At 42.5% G+C, this 19,649-nt stretch overlaps 1 protein-coding gene across 2 annotated transcripts in view; it reads left to right on the top strand.

Moving 5' to 3' along the window:
• The window catches only part of LOC138961377 (receptor-type tyrosine-protein phosphatase beta-like), an 81,940-nt gene that overhangs the window by 2,598 nt on the left and 59,693 nt on the right, over nt 1–19,649 (top strand). For both annotated transcript variants that reach the window (XM_070332990.1, XM_070332991.1), the window contains exons 2-5: nt 6,040–6,070; nt 7,845–8,162; nt 9,764–9,907; nt 10,408–10,719. In XM_070332990.1, the coding sequence (XP_070189091.1) occupies nt 6,040–6,070; nt 7,845–8,162; nt 9,764–9,907; nt 10,408–10,719 (805 nt within the window). The remainder of the gene's footprint in view (nt 1–6,039; nt 6,071–7,844; nt 8,163–9,763; nt 9,908–10,407; nt 10,720–19,649) is intronic.

Here is a 19,649-nt window from a genome sequence, read left to right as displayed (position 1 = left end):
CTTTTTTAAGTTGATTCGTGTGACTTGTGTTTAATTAAATGCACCGCAGTGGAACTGATACCAAACAATGAATGTTTATTGCTATCGGGTCTATGGGAACAGCTGAGATAAAAACACGATCTTACTTTATCAAGATTGACAGAAAAAACACTGGTTTGGTTAACATTAAAACACATTGTAGAAAAACGCATTCACTTTCTCAGGAACTTGAAGAAACACCGCGAAGAAGGCAGAGTTGTATTCAATCAGGACGAGATGTGGGTAGATAACATGTGTGTTCGTACCCGGGAACATGTCTATTGTTCCAGGACAACGTCCCGTACCATTGCTCTCGTTATCATTAACATTTCAAATCAATTCAATTCAATTCAATAAAACTGTATTGTCTGAATGCAACAAACAGAATTTTTTCTTTTGGCTCGTGATAATATCACATAACAAGTCGCGTAAGGCGAAAATACAACATTTAGTCAAGTAGCTGTCGAACTCACAGAATGAAACTGAACGCAATGCAATTTTTCAGCAAGACCGTATACTCGTAGCATCGTCAGTCCACCGTTCAGGCAGTGAAATTGACAAGAAGAGCGGTTTAGTAGTTGCGCTGAGAAGGATAGCACGCTTTTCCATACCTCTCTTCGTTTTAACTTTCTGAGCGTGTTTTTAATCCAAACATATCATATCTATATGGTTTTGGAATCAGGAACCGACAAGGAATAAGATGAAAGTGTTTTTAAATTGATTTGGAAAATTTAATTTTGATAATAATTTTTATATTTTTAATTTTCAGAGCTTGTTTTTAATTCAAATATAACATATTTATATGTTTTTGGAATCAGAAAATAATGGAGAATAAGATAAACAAAAATTTGGATCGTTTTATAAGTTTTTATTTTTTTTTACAATTTTCAGATTTTTAATGACCAAAGTCATTAATTAATTTTTAAGCCATCACTCTGAAATGCAATACCGTAGTCCGGGCTTCGTCGAAGACTACTTGACCAAAATTTCAACCAATTTGGTTGAAAAATGAGAGCGTGACAGTGCCGCCTCAGCTTTCACGAAAAGCCGGATATGACGTCATCAAAGACATTTATCGAAAAAAGGAGAAAAACGTTCGGGGATATCAATCCCAGGAACTCTCATGTAAAATTTCATAAAGATCGGCCCAGTAGTTTGGTCTGAATCGCTCTACACGCACGCACGCACGCACGCACACACACACATACACACACACACACACATACACCACGACCCTCGTTTCGATTCCCCCTCTATGTTAAAACATTTAGTCAAAACTTGACTAAATGTAAAAACATAGACATTTCCGACGTAAGCGACAGTGACAACAGCAGTTTCTGAAAGCCACGCCTTATCTGATGACTGTTACTTAAAGAGAAGAAAGACAGATGAGCTGATGATTGAGCTGTTCTGGTTGATTTAAGTTTACTCCATCAAGATCGATCACATTACTATGAAATCTTATTTTCTTTTCAGTTCGTATATTGTTAAAGGGATGACGTTTTATAACCTTCCTTTTACAGTAATGGACCTGATTGTAAATAGTTTTAAGCATGGACGTTACCATGTCAACTGGAAACAAACTTGCATCGGTCTCGAATAGTGTTGAAAAGCTGGAGAGACGATAGACAATAATAACTAACCAACCAACCAACCAACCAACCAACCAACCAACCAACCAACCAACCAACCAACCAACCAACCAACCAGTTCGTATATCAGGAGTGAAAGCACAAGGACTGGGTGGCCGAGTGGTAAACGCACTTGCCTCGGAAGCGAGAGGTTGCGAGTTCGACCCTGGGTCAGGGCGTTAGCAATTTTCTCCCCCCTTTCCTAACCTAGGTTGTGGGTTCAAGTGCTAGTCTTTCGGATGAGACGAAAAACCGAGGTCCCTTCGTGTACACTACATTGGGGTGTGCACGTTAAAGATCCCACGATTGACAAAAGGGTCTTTCCTGGCAAAATTGTATAGGCATAGATACAAATGTCCACCAAATACCCGTGTGACTTGGAATAATAGGCCGTGAAAAGTAAATATTCGCCTTAATTGGCTTGAGATTTACTGGCCGATGTGAATGCGTGATATATTGAGTAAAACATTCCATCTCACACGGCAGAAATTAATACGTAAAGCGCTTAGAGAACGTCAAGCGCTATATAAATCGCCCCAATACATGCATATCCGACAAAGTGATATGGTTCGAGAATGTAAAAACAGATCCACGAAATGCAGGAGCCACTTTCTGCACGAAATGCAGGAGCCACTTTCTGCACGACATTCACACGAACACAATGATAGAAGTCCGCATGCAGCCAGCAGTGTGGTCACACATAATTCCAAGTGCTTACCCGGTGACCCTCGACAAGGGGCACTCTTGCACTGTGTTTATACCCGGTGACCCAGTAACTCATGGGGCCTCGACAAGGGGCACTCTTGCACTGTGTTTATACCCGGTGACCCAGTAACTCATGGGGCCTCGACAAGGGGCACTCTTGCACTGTGTTTATACCCGGTGACCCAGTAACTCATGGGGCCTCGACAAGGGGCACTCTTGCACTGTTTTTATACCCGGTGACCTAGTAAGTCATGGGGCCTCGACAAGGGGCACTCTTGCACTGTGTTTATACCCGGTGACCCAGTAAGTCATGGGGCCTCGACAAGGGGCTCTCTTGCACTGTGTTTATACCCGGTGACCTGGTAACTCATGGGGCCTCGACAAGGGGCTCTCTTGCACTGTGTTTATACCCGGTGACCCAGTAACTCATGGGGCCTCGACAAGGGGCACTCTTGCACTGTTTTTATACCCGGTGACCCAGTAACTCATGGGGCCTCGACAAGGGGCACTCTTGCACTGTGTTTATGTAGTTTCAATGAACACCTAATTAATTCGCCTTTTCAAAAACATGTTTGAGTAAAAAAAAAGTTGACATAATGAGAAAAATGTGTCCTGTTTATAATGTGTGTATCTTAAGGGACTTCGAGTTGTTGTATTCAACCAGGAAAACAAATCCATGTCACTTCTTGTTTCGCTACCCTTGCAATGACCGTCCAATGTGTTGCTGATCCGTAAACTGGCAAGTTGACTCGAACAGATCATTGAAGCAACAGGCACACACGTAGACAGGCATAGTCAAACCTCGACGGAACTCAGTCGGTTTATTTATTTTCACATTATTCAAGTTTTGAAGATTTATGTGTTTTCCGATCGACTTGGAATCGAGACGAGGATAACGGTGTTCTCTGCGATTGATGGTTGAAACTGGCAGACGACGTGTTATTGTTTGACTCATTGGTTGGGGCTTAACTCATCCACATCGCTTGGAAATCAGAGTTTTTTTTAACACCGTATATTATAAAAGAAATTCGGTTCTATGTTCACATGTTTCGCAGCGTGCAGCGCGACCCGTCGCGGTCATTGACTACCAAGCCTGTTCCAGTCCTGATACATGTGATAATTATTCCCGGGATTATAGTGTTGATCTTATAGTTTGCGGCCGACAGATTGACTGAATTGTTTGTTTTTTAAGCATGTATATGTGAGAGAGAGAGAGAGAGAGAGAGAGAGAGAGAGAGAGAGAGAGAGAGAGAGAGAGAGAGAGAGAGAGAGAGAGAGAGAGAGAGAGAGAGAGAGAGAGAGAGAGAGACTCAAACTCAGACTCAGACTCAGACTCAGAACTTTATTACAAAAGGAAAAAGGTTTTAGGCAAAACCTATTCTTCAAACCTGACCAACGAGAGAGATCAAATCAAATCAAATCAAATCAAATTTTATTTTACGAGGGTTGTGGCACAAGCAATATAAACGAGCTTCTTTTCAACCAGCCCTCGCCCAGAGAGGGACTATTCTAATCTTAAATACATATAATTATATATACACACGTAAAACAATTGGAGAGAGAGAGAGAGAGAGAGAGAGAGAAAGAGAGAGAGAGAGAGAGAGAGAGAGAGAGAGAGAGAGAGAGAGAGAGAGAGAGAGAGAGAGGATTAGATTTCCACGATAGGTTTTTTTCAGGAAGTTTAAGATGAGATCGACATGAACGTGAAGGAAATACAAAGAGCATAACCTGGCATGCACACACACACAGCTTCAAAAAAAGATGCATTCACTTAATACTCATATGACTCATGCACCCGCTCACTCCCGCACTCATTCATTGGGCCGAACATGAACAAAAGAAAGACACACCCAACATAATAACAGAATACAAAGTCTCCGTGTCGGATTGCACACGATTTTCCTGCTTAACAAACGATCAAATGAACATAATTGAATAGTGCCTAATTGTTTTAAGTGAAGGAAAATTTTGTAGCTGCTTTGCAGAAAGGCTCCTTATGAAAATACCTCAACATCTAACAGGAAATCCACAGGGTTCACGTCCTTCTGGCCTCAGTGGATGCGATAATCGAATGTTCCATACCATGTTTGCCATCAACTTTCGTCAGTAAGCAAAAACCGCAACAGATGCGAGAAAATGCAGACAGTCAAATAACATTCAAACTAGTATTTAAGAAGAGAGAGAGAGAGAGACAGAGACAGACAGACAGACGCACAGACAGACAGACAGACAGACAGACAGACAGACAGACAGCATGACAGCATGACAGACTGACAGATAGTCAGACAGATAGACAGAGAGTCACTTATTCATTCCAAGAACTTCAGTTGGGCAAAAACTACTTTCAAATGGTTATTCTATATGGCTGTTATGCGTAGACGCTATTTGGAGCATTTGACTCAGTAAACTGGACGTGTGATTTGGTCGTGTGAGGAACATGTTCAAGCGCCACAGAGTGACACTGTGTTTGTGTGAATGTGTGTGTGTGTGTGTGTGTGAATGTGTGTGTTTGTGTGTGAATGTGTGTGTGTGTGTGTGTGTATGTGTGTGTGTGAATGTGTGTGTGTGTATGTGTGTGTATGTGTGTGTGTGTATGTGTTTGAGTGTATGTGTGTGTGTGTGTGTGTGTGTTTATTTTCTCGCTCAACAACAAATGAATAGGAAAAAAAGAAACACTTTCTGATTATCACAAGTACAACTACCGTCACTTTCCACGTCGGTTTGCGACTTTTGTCGAACAGCGCAATGCGGGTCGAGCTGCTCTCCTCGAGGGATGTGACCGTTTTCTTTAATTTTCATCACATGTTTAGAGTTTACGTGAAATATATATGTTTTTGGATTTAGGAATGATAAAGAATACAATGCAAACATTTTTGAATCTGTTTTTACAATTTTGAATTCAATGATTTTTTTTTTAAATCTCAAAGAACAAGTCGATTAATTAGTTCATAACCTTCAAGCTGAAATACGATTTTATAATAGTCCGGACCAGATCAAGACCTGTTTGAACAGAGTTTCAATTACTTTGATTGAAAGTGAGGTGGCTACAGTTCCGCCTAATTTTGTTCAAAGCCCGATAGGACGTTGTTAAGGACATTAATCGAAAACAAGTCGATGGATTTTGTCAAATAAAGTGTCATAAATATCTGTCGGGATTTCCTATACACACATGGAAATCATGTAGCCAAATATTGAGCAACATTACTGTACTGATGTAACAATGTTTGATTGAAATTGTCTTTATTCAGTTCTTAATTTTCATGTACACGTTGATAGGCTTGACGAGAACTTAGCTTGATCGAATGTGTCAGCCGCTTGTTGGGAAAGTCCCAAGCGAATGAAACGTTTAGCTTTCTAATCTTTGCAAAAGCTACGTTTGAAACCTGGTAGCACACAGCCAGATACTTTTCTGTTTAAGCTCGCTTTTGCTCCAATGCAATATTGCAAATATTTCATGTGAACCTAGGATTTCACTGCAAGCCATGTAGTATTCTTTATTAATCACACGGGTGGTCTCTCTCACATTAGTTATGTTGAATAGATCAATTTACGTTATGTGCGATCCACTTCATTTCTTTCTGTTAACAAACGTATCGGTATTTTGCGGACAGTATGTGTTTGCAACTTGCAAAGGACTCTCAAACACAACTCTGTTGAACAAATGATATCTATTTTACTCTTGCAGATTGCGCTGTGGCTGACTCCTCCTGTGTCAGGTATGTCTTGAATGATACTCAGAGAAGATGTACACACACATGGAATCATTTACATCCTCTGCCAAAAACATTCACATTCACATTCAAAATCAGATCACATAGTTTTTGTCTTTAGTTAGTTAGTTAGTTAGTTAGTTGTTGCTTTTTGGGTTCAGCGGACCATATAGGCCAAATCAGGACCCCAGTTTTTGTCTTTGTCTATTAAAAGTAATATGTTTATTTAAAAAGTGTCGCGTTAGAGACACGACTACCCAAACCCACCGACCAAAGTGAGTTCGCTTGTCCTTTCAACAATATGTGTCACTGGTGGATACATTTGAAGGCTGGGTGCTGGCTTGGGATTTTATTTTAAGCTTGATTAGTTGAAACGACGACTTTCACTGTTTTCTTCTCATGAAAATATGTGTTTGGTACAGTTTCAAACATCGCTACAGACGGTTTCATTCAACAAATAGTAATTTTCCTGCAGTACTGTTAAACATCTACTTGCGTATGAGTAAGAGCCTTAGCGCGCATGTACGTGCGTGCGTGCGTGCGTCTGTGTGTGTGTGTTTGTATGTGTGTGTGTGTGTGTTTGTATGAGTGTGTGTGTGTGTTTGTGTGTGTGTGTGTGTGTGTGTGTGTGTGTGTGTGTGTGTGTGTGTGTGTGTGTGTGTGTGCGTGTGTGTGTGTGTGTCTATAGTTGGGTGTTTCGCTAAGTCAAGCAGGAGCTCTACAACTGTCGTAGTGAATTCCAGCAAAAATGTGACCCTCCACCACGAAATGAGTCGCGTGTCACCTCGCGCGGTTCTGCGCTAGGTTTACTATAAGTCCCGGGAGTGTATGGTAACAGTGTGAGGGTCACCTTAGTCACAGGCTTATAACTCAAACAGTTTTCACTCTTTTCTAAAACGGTTTTCACCACTGGATAGAACATACAAAACTCTTTATGAAAATGTAAAAATATGAAAATCATGCAAAGGTGACATGCGACTCATTCCGTGGTGGAGGGTCACAAATATGTGTATGTGTTGATGCATGACAGTAAAGGACATTCCTTAAGAATTGTCATTGTGTTTCTTCTTGTTCACATTATAAAGAAATCATGCGTCCATAAAAAAGCAATCCAATTAATATTGAAAGATATTGGTGGATGTTAAAAAAATCATTACTTATCTTTTCCAGAGATGCTTTGTTTACCCTTTTTTAAATCACTAACTTCAAGAGCTTTCTACTGATGCAGTTACAGCAAGCTCCTTGTCGAAACCAACGGTTGTAGATAAATGGATGTGCATAAGCACGAGCTTGATTTTGTGATTATATCTGCGGCTTTTTTGTGTGTACGCCATGTATGCAGATTGTGTAGGTATATTAGTATTCATGTGTGAGTGCATGTGTATGTGTGTGTGTTGTATGTATGTGTGTGCGCCTGTCTGTATGCGTGTCTGTGTGTGTGTGTGTGTGTGTGTGTGTGTGTGTGTGTGTGTGTGTGTGTGTGTGTGTGTGTGTGTGTGTGAACGTGTGTCTGTGTGTCTGTGTGTATCTGTGCATGTGTGTGGTGATAGCATGTGTGTGTGTATGCGCACGCGTATGTGCGTGCGCACGCGTGTGTTTGTATTATTGTGACTGCATGGACTTAAACGATGAATTTGCTTTTGTACTCCTGTTCTTTTTGTGTCTTAATGCTGTATTTTAGTTTTGTACATGTGTATAGCAATGTCATTGTAAAGCGCTTAGAGCGTATAGGTAAGCGCTCTATAAGTTTCCATTATTATTATTATAACATCAATCCCAGGGCTCACTTCAACAAAATCAGTTTCTCCAACCACAACAGTGACAAAACTGTCTTCGTCACTGTCATCAACAATAACAACGACAATGACGTCCAGCAAAACAACAGCCACCTCAACGACAATACCCACAACACCAACAACACCCACAACCACCACAACGACATTGTCTACGACCGCCGCACCTGTGGCCCCAGGGGAAGACTGTGACAAAGAAACCCCCAGCCCACCCTGTGTATCAAATGCGTTTTGTAATGACACCAAAATGTGTCAATGCAATTCCACACATTATGAAGATGCTTCCAACAACACGTGCAGAGAGCGTAAGTAAACAGCTCCAGCTGATCTGTGTGTGTGTGTGTGTGTGTGTGTGTGTGTGTGTGTGTGTGAGTGTGTGTGTGTGTGTGTGTGTGTGTGTGTGTGAGTGTGTGTGTGTGTGTGTGTTGTGTGTGTGTGTGTGTGTGTGTGTGTGTGTGTGTGTGTGTGTATGTGTGTGTACGTCGTATGTGTTTTGTGTGTTTGCACCATTGTGAACGAGCGCGTGTGTTTATATGTGTGTTTGAGTATGTGTGTGTGTGTGTGTGTGTGTGTGTGTATGTGTGTGTTTGCATGTGTTTGTATGTGTAAGTGTGTGTTTGTTGCTGCGAATATCTCAATTATTGTAGCAAAAGATCTGTACGTGCTGCAAGTGTGTATGCAATCATTGAGGAATTGCTACAGATTGTGTGAATGTGTGTGTGTGTGTGTGTGTGTGTGTGTGTGTGTGTGTGTGTGTGTGTGTGTGTGAGTGTGTGTGTGTGTGTGTGTGTGTGTGTGTGTGTGTGTGTGTGTGTGTGTGTGTGTGTGTGTGTGCTATGGAAATAAACGGGACTCCGAATCCGGCATGAAGGATAATTATACTTATGAAGAGAATACACACGGGGTATGGTTTGATATAAATTAATTCACCAGCAGTTCGCGGTTCGTTTTTGAACGCAAGCACCGTCGATTGGAACTATTCATCTTCGAGACATATTGTTCAATCATCTTACTTAAAAAAACCACCATCATTAATGAGGTCTTTACACAGTAACAGAGAGGCTTGCAATGATTTATCAAGGAGTAATTTAAAAAGTTCTGTCAAAGAGAAACGTTGTGCTAAATAATAATATATATCGCAAGTCACTCGCTTCAATTTCCGATTCAATCATCTCCACAACGACAAGTTCGTACTTCAGGCAGAACTTAGTAATGGACAGTACTTCTGAATCTGAGACAACCAGTTCGTATGTCATAACTGGCGGAGGTTACGTTGGTTGTGAAGGGGCTGATGAGACGAAGGGGGGCGGGGGTGGCTTCAAACATCAGTAACATCGCTTTTAACACGCCAGATGGACACATCCCCTTGACATAGTCGTGGAGAGTCATGGGGAGCTGCATGGCGACGGGTGGTTAGGAATGAGTAAGTGATTCGATGTAATCCCCTCGGCTCCTTGTGAAACATAGGGTCAAGCTCCTAAGTTGTTCTCAACTTTCTCCGGTACCAGCACGGTTGGCCTAGTGGTAAGGCGTCCGCCCCGTGATCGGGAGGTCGTGGGTTCGAACCCCGGTCGGGTCATAGTTTAAAATTGGCACTCTAGTGGCTGTTCCGCCTGGCGTCTAGCATTATGGGGTTAGTGCTAGGACTGGTTGGTCCGGTGTCAGAATAATGTGACTGGGTGAGACATGAAGCCTGTGCTGCGACTTCTGTCTTGTGTGTGGCGCACGTTATATGTCAAAGCAGCACCGCCCTGATATGGCCCTTCGTGGTCGGCTGGGCGTTAAACAAACAAACAAACAAAGTTTCCTCCGGTCTCTGGCTGCTCTTTTGTAATTGGCCACCTCCGAGGTGTGACCTTTGGCTTTCAACTCGCCAGTGAGTGATACCATGCTTCTTGCTTTTCAGGGCAAAATTACACCCAGTCTTGCACGGAGAACAAGCAGTGCTTCGAAACAAACAATGAGGCATGTGTGAACAACTCTGGGAGCACTACAAGCATGTGTCTGTGTTCTAACATTGCTTTCAGGCGAACCAATGAGTGTAGATTGGGTAAGTGTTACGGTGACTAGACACGTATGAGTGTTTGCATAGTGTGTGCACTAGTTGTGAGTGCGCTTGTAGAGGTAGTGGTGGTGCGTGTGTATGTGTGTGTGTGAATGTGTGTGTGTTCGCGTGTGTGTGTTCGCGTGAGTGTGTGTGTGTGTGTGTGTGTGTGTGTGTGTGTGTGAGTGTGTGTGTGTTTGCGCGCGCGTGTGTGTGTGTGTCGATATGCGTCTTTGTGTGTGTCGATATGCGTCTTTGTGTGTGTGTGTGTGTGTGTGTGTGTGTGTGTGCGTGTGTGTGTGTGTGTGTGTGTGTGTGTGTGTGTGTGTGTGTGTGTGTGTGTATGTGTTCGTGTGTTCGTGTGTGTATGTGTTCGCGTGTGTGTGTGTGTGTGTGAGTGTGTGTGTGTGTGCCAAAATCTAGACCCGTGTGTCTTCCACTTATTTTGCGATCTTGACTACAACCGCTTGGTTTAAAAATATTTGCATTGCGTTGACCTTTTGCAGCTACAGAGCTGGAGGTTACAAGTCTAGGTCTAAACACCACTGCTGGCTATATGGAAACAAGCATAGCAGTGCAATGGAATGCATCGAGCGATGTCCTCACTGGCAGCATGTACCAGGCCACGCTCAACGAGAGCAACACAACACATTGGGGTACAGACACACATCACACCTTCACGGAGCTTGAACCAGGCACCAGCCTAGTCCCGGGCACCACCTACACGGTCACCGTCACCACCAGGGTCCCCAGGAACCCTGGACATACTACTGAAGATTACGCCAACGAAACTACTTCCCCTGTTACAGTGTACACAAGTGAGTCATGAGTCCTATATTGAAATGATGATGGGCTCCCCAAAGTGCGCGTCCTATACGCACTAGAAGCCGAAAACACGCAGTAATAATGTATGGAAGGGGTCCCGGGACGCACTAAACTGTAATAGAGCGTTTTCGGGGACGCACTACATTTCCTTTATCCTGCGTATCGAAGATACTATTTTTAGACTGCAATATGTATACGTCTCGTATAAGCACCACACGCTCTCTCTCTCTCTCTCTCTCTCTCTCTCTCTCTCTCTCTCACTCTCTCTCTCTCTCTCTCACTCTCTCTTTCACTCTCTCTCTCACTCTCTCTCTCGGCTTTCTCTCTCTCTTTCTCTCTCTCTCTCTCTCTCTCTCTCTCTCTCTCTCTCTCTCTCTCTCTCTTTCTCTCTCTCTCTCTCGCTCGCTCGCTCGCTCCCTCTCTTCCTCTCTCCACCAACAGTTAACTCCATGATACTCGAAATATTCTATAATCCTATAATGCTTGAGGTACTTAGAATGCCCAGATGATCCCTGACAGTCAGTTTTTGTAATGCCCAGTTTCGTTTGCGCCGGACAGTATCATTGTATATGGGCAACTCCCAAAAGGTGCGCAAGAGGACACTGAGTGTTCATTTTCGGTTTCTCAATATGTCTTACTGGACTAATTTATGTAAATAATCCTCCTCTACCTTATACACAAAACGTGCACAAAAAAGCCGATGAAACTCAATGGAACTTTAACCAAAAGACGTTGCAATAAGACTATCGGCGTGCAATTTTTGTTCTGATTATATTCAAAACCTTACCCTTTAAGTATCTTTCTACTGAATCAAACTTACGGATGTAAAAGAGGAATAACGACCGAATATCAAATGGTGTCTTTTCTTAAAAAAAACCCAATCCAGTTATCTCTATAAACTGACTTTACCCTATCTATTCCACCCTCAAAACTTTATTAAAATAACAAACTATGACAACACGGTCTTTATCCTACATACGTGAGAGAGACACCCGTGAGATAATAATCGTTCAAATCACACGTGTGTATATCATGTAAATGAGGTCATGTCAAGCAAGTCTGGCAGGGACCTGTTTTTCCACTGCTCATGATGCCAAAGTCACCGAGACAAACGTCATTATAGAAACACAAATTGCGCTCGCTAATTACCCTCGATGAATCTTTAGAACTAACACGTCACGCCACACTTTCAGAGTGACGTTTCTTTGCTTTGACGTAATAGCACGAGGCTTTAGAAGAGATCGAGGTTTCAAAACAAGCGTCTTCAATTTAGCTGCCTCGAATGCAGGACATTTTCAGTAAAATACACGTAAGTACAGTATGTAGGATAAACAGAATACTACATGGCTTGCTGTGTCGTACCAGATTTACACTCGTTGCTTTTTCAAATAGTGAATAGCTCGCTTTCGCTCGCAGTTCAATATTTTAAAAAACAACTCGTGTAAATCTGGTACGACACAGCAAGCCATGTAGTATTCTCTATATGTCTGCAACAAAAGTTCTTTATCAACAAAATGTATCAGCAAATCAACAAATACGGTATATTTGTAAACTCGTAAATTACGGCGGGTTCTACGTACGGTAGACAGTACAACAAACGCTCACTTACACAGGCAATTGGGAAGAGTTGCTAAAATAGAAATAAAGGTAACAAAATAAAAAGCAAACCCCTGTTTGTCCTCGGATCTTGTTGGTTTCCTCGAATCGATGATTACCTTAAGGTCCAAGAAAAAGGATTCTGCGGGCGCTAAGCAGTCTCAACTATTCTCAAAAGGTCCTGTTTGGTTAGCTAGCTTAGCTGACTTTGCACAAGAACGTTCTTGATTTAAATGATATTGAATCTACATGGATTATGTCGCTTATCACATACTGGTCTAACTGAGTGGCCTAACCCCCTAACACACACATGCCCTAAAACTGATGGGTGACACTAGCTAAACTATCACCACAATCAGGGATCCATGAGTGAGTCAGATAACAAGTCACAGCATCGTCACGGCACAGCAGTAAAACACACAGCAGTTGGACGCTGCCCACCCGTTCACGGGTGACTGAACACTGGAGCCTAAGTCCTACGTCTGCTCTCGCTGATCGCCCAGGCTAGAGTTTTTGGTCCGAGCAAGACATAATTTGTAGAGAAAGAGTTTTCGGAAATTCCCGTTCTATTAGAGTCAGCCTGGCAGGTGTCGGGATATTAGTTAAGATATTTATAACGCAGAGGTACGCGTATTTGAAAACAACTGAAACGAAAAAAAAAATATATATATTATCAGACTAGTGTATACACCCATGCTTTGTAAAAGCACCCGTGCTTCGTGAATAAAGATCCTAGGTCTCGCTAGCACATTTCTTCGACGTCAAGTGTTACGTTGAGACGCGCATCCTCATTTTAAACCCTTTAATTTTGTTTCTCCCTGGCTGGGCGCGTAAAGGCGTGTAAAGCTCATATTAGTCTAGAGGCTGACTTCCAAAAGGTGAAACACCCTAAACGTTGCTTGTTAGAAGCAAGCATCCACTTTGGTCTTGTAGTTTGGACATTTAGCTATATGCCTGGCATGGATGCCACTTCTGAATTTTACTGGTATGGCCGCCATGACAGTTTTCAAAATGGCGGCCGAAACCGCCATACACAAGCCTATTTCCACTTGTATATGAAGTAAATCCCAAAACCAAATGGCTATTTATACTAATTCGAGGCTGCAGAACTCGAATATCATGATACAATTTGTGCTTATTGCAATTTAAAAAAAGTTTTGGTCAAAATATATTTTTTATTCAAGCTGTGTTGGTCCAATCATGAACGATTGTTCTTTCTTCAAATGATTTCAAGTAGGTTTGTTTTCAGTTTCTGTAACAGGAATAGAATATGGAGCCGGCACGTAGACTTTCATCAGAAATAAGGTGCCGGCAAGAAGCAATATATATTGAGTGGGAGCCGGGTGTTTTTTGTCAAGATCCCAGAACAACCAGCAAGACAAATCCACTACGACAAGCTACAGAGGATGGCATAAATAACATCACTCAAGGCATCCATCAACGTGAGAAGTACAATGATGAAACCTTCATTGAAGTGATTGATACCCTTACATCTTTTAACCTTTTATACCATGCCCATGAAATACGTTGGCATAAAGCTTGCTACAGCAGCTTTACACAGAAGGGCAAAATTGAATGGCTTAAACAGCTTTTTAAGCCAGAAGCTGTCTCTGACACAAATGCTTTCAAGTTCAACTTCCACTACCCAGCCAACAAAGACACTGCTCCGATCTTCAGTCACTACTACGGACTGGTCAAAATGCATCTTTTGCCAGTCCAATGTCCCTGGAAGCAAACTGAACCAAGTCGCGTTTGAGCACACGTCTACCAAAATGATTCAACTGTCTCTGTTCGATCCAGTCATGAGGTGCAGATTAGCTGGGGTCTCTGATATGATGGCAGCTGAAGGAGAGTATCACTTTAAGTGTTATGTACTCTTTTGCCGAAAGCATGAACACAAAGGCAGTCAAAGTGAGGAGAAGAACCCTTTCTTTCTTTCTTTATTTGGTGTTTAACGTCGTTTTCAACCATTCAAGGTTATATCGCGACGGGGAAAGGGGGAGATGGGATAGGGGAAAGGGGGGAGATGGGATAGAGCCACTTGTTAATTGTTTCTTGTTCACAAAAGCATTAATCAAAAAATTGCTCCAGGGGCTTGCAACGTAGTACAATATATGACCTTACTGGGAGAATGCAAGTTTCCAGTACAAAGGACTTAACATTTCTTACATACTGCTTGACTAAAATCTTTACAAACATTGACTATATTCTATACAAGAAACACTTAACAAGGGTAAAAGGAGAAACAGAACCGTTAGTCGCCTCTTACGACATGCTGGGTAGCATCGGGTAAATTCTTTCTCGTCCCAACCAATATGGGACTCCCCCTAACCCGCGGGGGGAAAGAAGAACCCTGATTCTATCTGTTTTGAGAACACAATGACAGACCTCCAGAACGAGATGGCAAAAGGACATATTTTGTCCCTGAAAACTGTCTGGGACCACTATAGCATGATGCTCTCTAGAGATTTTGATGTCCAGCCTGCTCCTTACAGAAGCAACCGATTCAAAGAGAAGATACTGAAAGTTCTCGGTGATACGGTGTCATTTGTGCAGCCACTGGACCCCATAAAGCCGCTTCTGATTGTGCCACCAGGTTTTGGTGATGTGGCAGGGAAAAACATGCTTCAAAACATTATTGAAGAAGGGAGCTGCAGTGAAGAGGAAGATATGCTCCAGACTGAAAATGAGCATACCACAATTCACCACGAAGATGACATTCTGAGCTGGTTGTTCCGAGTTGCTCGGAAGATCCACAATGGCATGAAACATACCAAAGGACATGACACAGTTGGCAACCTAGACATAGAACATGCTGAAAAAATGGTGCCAGAAACCTTGTTTCTTTTCATTAAACTCTTGTGTGCAGATGGTATCCCTGATGAAGAGGTCAGTCATGACAAGGAAACAGAGATCAGGACCAAAGTTCTTAGTGTCTGTCAAGACATTGTGTTTCTGGCATCAGGAGGCCAACAAATGACACCCAAGCATCTTGGTCTGGGGCTAAGTGTTCATCAAGCAACGCGGTCCAAAGAGCTTGTGACACTTCTCAATGCTGCTGGTCATTCAGTGCCGACACAGCCATAGCTAGTGATGTCATCAGCCGGTATCATGAACATGGCAATGTCATGATACCAATACACGTTTCTGAGGGAACACAACAAGGATATGTCCGTTTCTCAGCAGACAACATCGACATCATTGAAAAAAACCTCAGTGGAATGGGAACCTTTCACGCAACCCAGTATAAGAGAAAAACCCGCCAAGAGCCAGTAAAAGATATTCAGGTCAAGGTATCGTCTTCAAAAGTTGTCCAAACATCTCCTGAACTTTCTGATCTGGAAAACACAAACATGACAAATCCGACACCAGAACCGTTGTTTTCAAAAAGAGGTGCAGGAAAACTGGTATGAGCCAGATGCTAAAAAGATGATGGAGTCCCTCACTTTGGACCTGGCATGTTTTTTTGCTTTTGCACGATAGCATCGGCCTGATCTCCATGTAGTTCCAAGATGGAGTGGCTTCAATCAAAAAATGTCCACCACCGACACTCCTCGTAGATAAGTAGGGCCCATGACTATTCTGAACGCTCCAGTCCATTAATGTGACACTCTCTGGACTGTCATAAAGCGATGCGAGGCAATGACCAAAAAACTGGGCGAAACATTCACGATAATTACGTTTGATGAGCAGTTATACTGCAAAGCAAAAATGTTGCAATGGGACAAGAAAGACAGTTGCAAAGATTTCATCTTCATGTTGGGGGGATTCCACATTCAAAAGAACTTTTCCAAGGTGATAGGTGAATATATGGCTTCTTCTGGTTTCCCTGACATCTGGATTGAGTGTGGCGTCCTTGGCGAAACACAGCTGGCAATGTCATGAAAGGGAAAACCTGGAATCGAGTGATACGTGCACATAAGCTAACCCTGGAAGCACTCTGGACCATTCTTTTCTCTCACTTCTAAGACTCGGCAGCAGAACATGAGAAAGTCATCAGCGACACCTTGAAAGATGCTGCTAGAAATGTAGCTCAAGGATTTGCTGACAAAGATGATCTAGAGATCAGCACGTCTCTTCCTTTTCTTCTGGCAGAGGCAAGACAGATAGCAGCTTTGTTGGATGAGTTTGACAGCAACTGCGCAGAGAATGCAACATTCCAGTGCTGGCGGACGTAAATGAAGCTGGTGTCCATTCTCTTGCGTTTCACGTGCTCCCTGCGTGATAGAGATTGGAATCTGTTTCTCTCATCCATCTCAGAGATGCTGCCTTGGTTTGGGGCCTTTGACCATGTCAACTACACACGATGGGGAGCAGTGTTTCTGGAAGATATGATAATGCTCTCTGAGACAGCGCCAGATGTGCACCAAACCTTCTTTGCTGAGGATTTTGTGACGAAGGAGTCAAGGCAAAAGTTCAACCAGATCCCAGATGACCAGGCTGTTGAGCATGTGAACAAAGCAGGCAAAGTAGCCGGTGGTCTTGTCATCAAAATAATGAAAACGAAGCAAGCCTGGCACATTTTCTCTGTCCCCAGCTTGCCGAGAAGTTGCCATAGGAGGAGGGACGAGAACTTGTACTTGGAGGTTGGTTTGCAGATGCAGCCAAAGTCTAGTCTTCATCCGGAAGAAACATGACACAACTGTCATCGGCAGATCATGAGGAAGCTGACACTCGAATACTGCTCCATGCAAAAGATGCCTCTCAGCAGGGATATGGTCAGACAATCATCATCAGTTCTGTCACAGATGTCCTGGTTCTCCTCACTGTACATCGGACGGAGCTGAGTCCCCTTCTGTGGATGCAGACTGGGATATCCAGGAAGAAACGGTATATCCCTGTGCACGACATTAATCTACCAGAGGCAGAGCAATCGTCTGTACTGGCATTCCATGCAATAACAGGATCAGACAGCACCAGTCAATTTGCTGGCATAGGCAAACAGTCTGCATGGAGTACATTTGTTAAGCATCCTCAGCTTCTCGAGAACCTTGGTCGGGAGGACTTCCCTGACCAGCGGGTACAGGACGACGCTGAAGCTTTCATATGCAAGCTGTATGATCCAAACACAGCCAGCCAGCCAACAAGTGCGCTGCTCTCTCTTTCACAATGCAAAGAAAAGCATTGAGAATCTCCCGCCAACACATGCTGCTCTTTCTCTTCACATCAGACGCTCTCATTACCAAACGCTGATCTGGAGGAGAGCCCTGGAAACAAATCCTCAGCTACCTTCGGTCGTTGACAGTGGATGGCATGCTGTTGGGACAGAAGAACACTCGCCTTGAACCTAAGCTTCTGACAACTCAAGTCCCAGAGTCAATGTGTTTGGAACTTGCATCTTGTGGATGTGGTGCTGGTCCTACCTGCTGTGCCCCGCGTCGTTGCAAGTGCACCCACCTGGCTCTAGCATGCACGCGAGCATGCCACTGCACAGAGTACTGCAGAAATCCAAGGAGCAGGATGATTGAACAAATAGTCGTACACTCGATATGCATTATTTGTGTCAATTCCACAAGAAGGATCGAGGGTTTAAACTCATCAGACTGATTTGCTCTGCAATATGCCAAGGGTGCCATTGTTGAACTTTGCATGCTGTCTAATGTTTCTGTATCTGTACTGCATATTTGTTTTTGTTTTTTTACTAGGATTGAAGAATGTTGAAACTATTTTGTCATTGTCTGCAGACCATTTGTACAGAAACCGAACAGTCTTGGTGTCTGAATGTCTTAATTTTTCCCAATGTGTCGTGGATAATTAAGAAAACAGCTTAAAACCTTAGTGAATCATTTCTAAAATATCTTAAGTGCATTCCTCGTGCCAGAAAATGTAGAAATAAATGCAAACTTTATTGAATTATTCGTATTAGAGCCAGAGATATTCCAAAATTTGATAGCGGCGGCAGCCATTTTGAAAACTGTCATGGCGGCCATAAAAACGATATTCAGGATGGGCATCTATCCTGGTCGTATTGTCATACATCTAAACTACACATACAAACTGGATGTTTGCTTCTAACAAGCAACGTTTAGCGTGTCATTTTTTTTGCAAGCTACAGATCTCAGATTCTAGTCTATATCTCAAGTTTGACTAACGTTAGGAACCTAATTGTTTGCCAACACCCTATGCCGCTGAATGCCAAGCTACTCACCAAATTTGAGCTCAACCAGAGATACAAGTCTTATCTGTAGACAAACAACCAAACAACCACACAAACAGAGTGAAATCTAAAAGCCGCTTTATTACATAAAGGCGGCTTAAAAACAAACAAGAAACGTTATTGGATTTGTTGGTGGTGCCCTACTTGCCAACCGGCATAACGGGCAGTAAGTTAGTTATTGGATTTTATTTCTGACAGAACCAAACAATCACAAGAACTTCCACCTATCGACATTTAAAGGGAACAAACAAGAGACACAACAAACAAACATAATGATGGTATGCCAATGATCTGGCATACCATGAGGATGTTTCCAAGATGGTTGTAGCATTTGTGTTGCTACGACCATCTTGGACTAATCCAAAGGACATTCAAAGACTATTGTTGTGTGTGTGTGTATGTGTGATAGTGTGTGTGTGTGTGTGTGTGTGTATGTGTAGAGCGATTCAGAGCAAAAAGTATTGCACCGATCTTCATGAAACTTCACATGAATGTTCCTCGGTATGATATCCCTGGATGTTTTCTTCATTTTTTCGATAAATGTCTTTGACGATGTCATATCCGCCTTTTTGTGTAAGTTGAAGCGACACTGTCACGCCTTCACTTTTTAGGCAAATTGTGTGATTGAAAATTTGGTCAAGCAATCTTTGACGATGTCCAGACTATGGGATTGCATTTCAGATCGGCAGCGTAAAAATTAGTGAATTAGTTTGCTCATTAAAGTTGTCATTAAAAACGAATTTTCACTAACAGATTTAAAAATGATGGCATTGTAGGCTATTCTTTCTTCATCTTCTCCTTAATTCAAAACGATATGGATGTGTCATGTTTGCTCTAAAAATTTGCTCAGAATTGAAGAAAATAGATCAAGTAAGTACGACGGTTCGCATGCTTCGCGAAGACGAGCGTGACCTGTCTCTGTCTTCGGGTATAATTAGTCGAGACTATCAAAATGTAGTCTCGGCGAAGACTGGTTTATGGTGTTGATCTTTTAGTTTTATGCCGACAGAGTGACTAAATGTGTTTATATCGCTTCACGCGACTTGTTTATATGTGACCCTCCACCACGGAATGAGTCGCATGTCACCTTTGCATGATTTTCATATTTGTACATTTTTCTAAAGAGTTTTTTATGCTCTATCTAGTGGTGAAAACCGTTTTAGAAAAGAG

The sequence above is a fragment of the Littorina saxatilis genome, linkage group LG3 (assembly GCF_037325665.1).
Source record: "Littorina saxatilis isolate snail1 linkage group LG3, US_GU_Lsax_2.0, whole genome shotgun sequence".
Classification (NCBI taxonomy): domain Eukaryota; kingdom Metazoa; phylum Mollusca; class Gastropoda; order Littorinimorpha; family Littorinidae; genus Littorina; species Littorina saxatilis.
Note: the sequence above shows the minus strand (reverse complement) of the source record. Positions and strands in the feature narration are given on the sequence as shown.